This window comes from Rhagoletis pomonella, unplaced genomic scaffold (assembly GCF_013731165.1).
Source record: "Rhagoletis pomonella isolate Grant_MI unplaced genomic scaffold, Rhpom_1.0 Rhpom_scaffold_00001, whole genome shotgun sequence".
Classification (NCBI taxonomy): Eukaryota; Metazoa; Arthropoda; class Insecta; order Diptera; family Tephritidae; genus Rhagoletis; species Rhagoletis pomonella.
Genome location: NW_023458555.1, coordinates 107,100,475 through 107,104,163, shown reverse-complemented (window position 1 = coordinate 107,104,163; position 3,689 = coordinate 107,100,475). Strand labels below are relative to the sequence as shown.

The 3,689-nt window shown below is 32.7% G+C and overlaps 1 protein-coding gene across 1 annotated transcript; it reads right to left on the bottom strand.

Annotated features, from left to right (window-relative positions):
* Positions 1-2,257: 2,257 nt before the first annotated feature.
* Positions 2,258-3,374, bottom strand: LOC118735154 (tubulin polyglutamylase TTLL5-like). Its single transcript, XM_036464792.1, has 3 exons — positions 2,607-3,374; positions 2,340-2,553; positions 2,258-2,284 (listed from the first exon to the last, which is right to left on the bottom strand). The coding sequence occupies exons 1-3, from the start codon at positions 3,350-3,352 to the stop codon at positions 2,258-2,260; spliced, it is 987 nt and encodes a 328-aa protein (XP_036320685.1). The 5' UTR covers positions 3,353-3,374.
* Positions 3,375-3,689: the final 315 nt, after the last annotated feature.

Sequence of the window (3,689 nt, the reverse complement as noted above, 5' to 3'; positions counted from 1 at the left end):
ACGGCCTCGAGCTCAATATAAATTGTTTAATATAATTGTTATAAGGCCAAAAAAAGAACAAAAACAACTAAATTAATTAAGGAAACAAGTATTAACTTACATTTTTAATTTAAAAATCGCTCCAGTTTGTAAATTTTCAAATTTAACGATCTTGTTTATTCAAATTATTGTCGACAAAAAATCCAACCATGTGCCAAAATCATGTTTTTCCTAATTGCAAATTCTTGCTGGCAAAATTTTTTTCCGTTTCGAATTTATAACTTCTCTCCAAGAAATAGTCCTCTTACTCGTGATTTATTTAAATAAAACATGTGAAATTTAGTTGAAACATTTTAGCCGTTTTTAGCCGGTTTTATTTGCCAATTTGGCCGGTTCGTCAAAAAAGTTCTGGCAACACTGACAACGAGGTTGATATCTAGACTAGGTTGAGGTCTAGAATTTGCCATAAATAGCTTTGCAACATTAATAGTAGGTGCATTCTTTTGCAACCGAGCTACAAAAGTACACTCGCTTAAATGACGAAATACACGTAAAGCAACAACACAAACTCGGCTATTTATCCAAGCTCAGCCAGGTCGGTTAAAAAATACGCGACCTGAAGGCTAGTGTTGGTAAGTGAAAAAACTGCTCTATAGTGAATTTTTATGGGAAAGTGGAGAGGGAAATGTTTGCTTCCTTTTATACGTGACTTATATTTTAAAAGAGTATATGTATTAAGCAAATACCTCGCATAACTACTCATTTAAATTGGTAAAACTAATCACATTTTTTTGCCAGCTACCAACAGGGTTGCTTAAGTAGCTAAAAGGAAATTTTACCCGAGTTAAGCGTTCTTTTGTCGCTCGCTTACAAAAAAATGCCGCTGGTATAAATGGTCCAGACCACATACAACATTCAAAGCGGTCTGGACATACAACATTGCAAGTTGATAAAAGCGTTGGAAAAAATAATATATCTCAGTCCCATAGAATTTGTTTTTGATTTTGAAATTTTAGCAAAAGTCATTATAAACAATTTATGAGATTGAAAACGAAAAACGTGGTGCGCATGCAATACAAAGCATTAGATTTAATTGACAATATTCAAACTACATACAAAACATTGACCTAAAATTTCTACAGCGAAAGTACAAATTACATATATATATATATATATTACTCTTCAATTTCAAATCAGGCCTATTACATGCGCCCCACGCTTTTCATTTTCAATCTCATAGATTGTTGATAATGACTTTTGCTAAAATTTCAAAATCAAAAGTAATCAAAACAAGTTATATGGGACTAAGGAATATTATTTGCAAATTTTAGTCCATTCATAAAAGCCTGGTACATTAAAAAGTTTTTTTTTTAAATTTATTTTATACTTTTTAGTCTTGTCTGTATAAAATTTTACAATAGATACTAAAATAATTCAACTTGCAGTGAAAAGAGAACAGAAGACTATGCAAGCAAAATGTTGTTTTCTCACATTTAGTATATGCTTACATATGTACATACATACATATAGCAGCAATTAATCTATCTCTAGAGTTTTTCTAATTGTATGTCTTTGATATGATACCTACGACGAGGTTGATATCTGGACTAGGTTTGCCATAAATACCTTTATTATATTTATAGTATATGGTGGTCTGGACATACAACATCGCAAGTTGATAAAAGCGTTGTAATAAAAAAAACTGCATTTTCGCAATAACATATACGATTCAGAAGAGCTGCGAAAGTAGAACAAACCAAAGATAAACTTCAACTACAAAAGCTATGTACATACATATATAGGATTTCTGTTGAACAATGATACGCACCCATTTTGAAATTTCCACCAATTATAAGTAAAGATTCTAGGGCAGATTTACTATAGATCCGGATCATTGTTGCCGCCAGGGAACTTCTTCATGAACATAAAACTTTTGTTAGGTTATTTAAGGCGGCAAACGACCACCACAAGATTATCTTAGCCGACGGATGTGCCAGTGGAAATCGTAAACGTGGACTAAACATCTAATTTTGGGCGGGACGAAGACCGCCGGGTCTGCTAGTTATCTATAAGGCTTGGTGTTTGTTAAAGCGTCGACAATATTTTTGTAGAAAAAAAAAATTTTACTTGAAATACATTGTGAATATTAAAAAAAAACAACATGTGAACACTTGTTTGAGTCACTTTAAGTATATATGTAAGTATATACTTATGGCCTTATTCATAAAAAATAAAGTAGGTTTAAATAGCTTTATAAATTGATGTTTTCATACATGTTTCAATTTGTAAACCTTTTGTAAAGCCACTTAATTTTTTATGAATAAGGCTATTAGATTTACGAAAAAATATATACCACTTACTGTGTTAACAATGAAAATACCCCGTCCACGACTAGAGGCAGCTGGCTTTACTATCCAAGGCCCGCGGTTTTTATTATGAGCTGAGACTAACTCCTTGTATTCAACTGGAAGTATAAACGACTGAGGCACTATGTCAAAATGCTTTGTACCTCGAAAATGTTGCATCCTTTCAATATTTTTGTACAAACGGTCTTTACGGGTTAATTCATAAGACCTATAAAATGTTAAATTAATTAATAACGACAATGGCAAAATAAGCTTTTATACCTTGGAAAGTGATTAACACGTTGATAAGGCGCAAGGTTTCTCAATATGTCAGGCTTTATATGTATTCCCGTCCAAAGAATACTGAAATTTTCATCGTCCCTTGCTTCTGACAAACCATGGCGATTAAAGATTTTTCTCAAAAGTTTTGTTTCGGTTTGAATAAATTTAAACTTTATTCTCATTTTAAAAGCTGGCATATTAGGTGTATATACAACATCTTTCTTATCATCTTCCTCACTTAAATTACTTTCTTCTTCGCAACCGACATTAACATCGATGCGTTCGGTGTTAGATTTGTCAGCAATTAAGCTCATTTGGTTGTTACTTATTTTAACTTCATCACTAGTAGAGATTGAATTGTGACGTAATAAAGAACTGTCTAAATGCCTCTTTGGTTTGCAATATTCTTTTTGAATAAATTTTGAATGGCTCTGGAATGATAATTTCTCCCCCATATTTTCCTTTATGGATACAAGAACTTTGTCAAAATTTGGTGTTTTGGTTACTAATTGGTCTGGTAATTTTGTTTTCAACAGTGGTGTAGACTGCGATAGTATATTAAAGGGAGGATCGTGTTCCTTATCAAAATGTTCTCTAAGACTTTCCATTTCCGAGGGAATATTTGAAGGTTCGCCTTTTGTTAATAGTGGTTTAGTTATAGATTTCTGCTTCAAAGGAGTGGAGCGAAAGACAAGTACAGCATCTCGAGATCCAAAACTCCCACTAGTGATCCATTTACTGTCCATTGACAACTGTGTTTTTAAACCTGTTTGGAATAAAAAATATATGCGTGCATTAGAGTAGGGCGAAATTCATTTAAGTCTAACAAGAGCCCGCGCAGAAGGTTGCCATATGTAGGGTTGCCAGATTTTTTATGTACGAAATCAGTATGTTAGACTTTTTCATGCTAAAAAAATCAGTACTTTTCAGTACATTTTTATTCAAAGCAAAATTATGAATGTAAGTAACATATAATCAGAGCAGCAACAGCTCTTTTATTACAACGCTTTTATCAACTTGCAATGTTGTGTGTCTAGAAATTTTCAATGTTGTGGATCCAGAAACTTTCAATGTTGTGTGTCC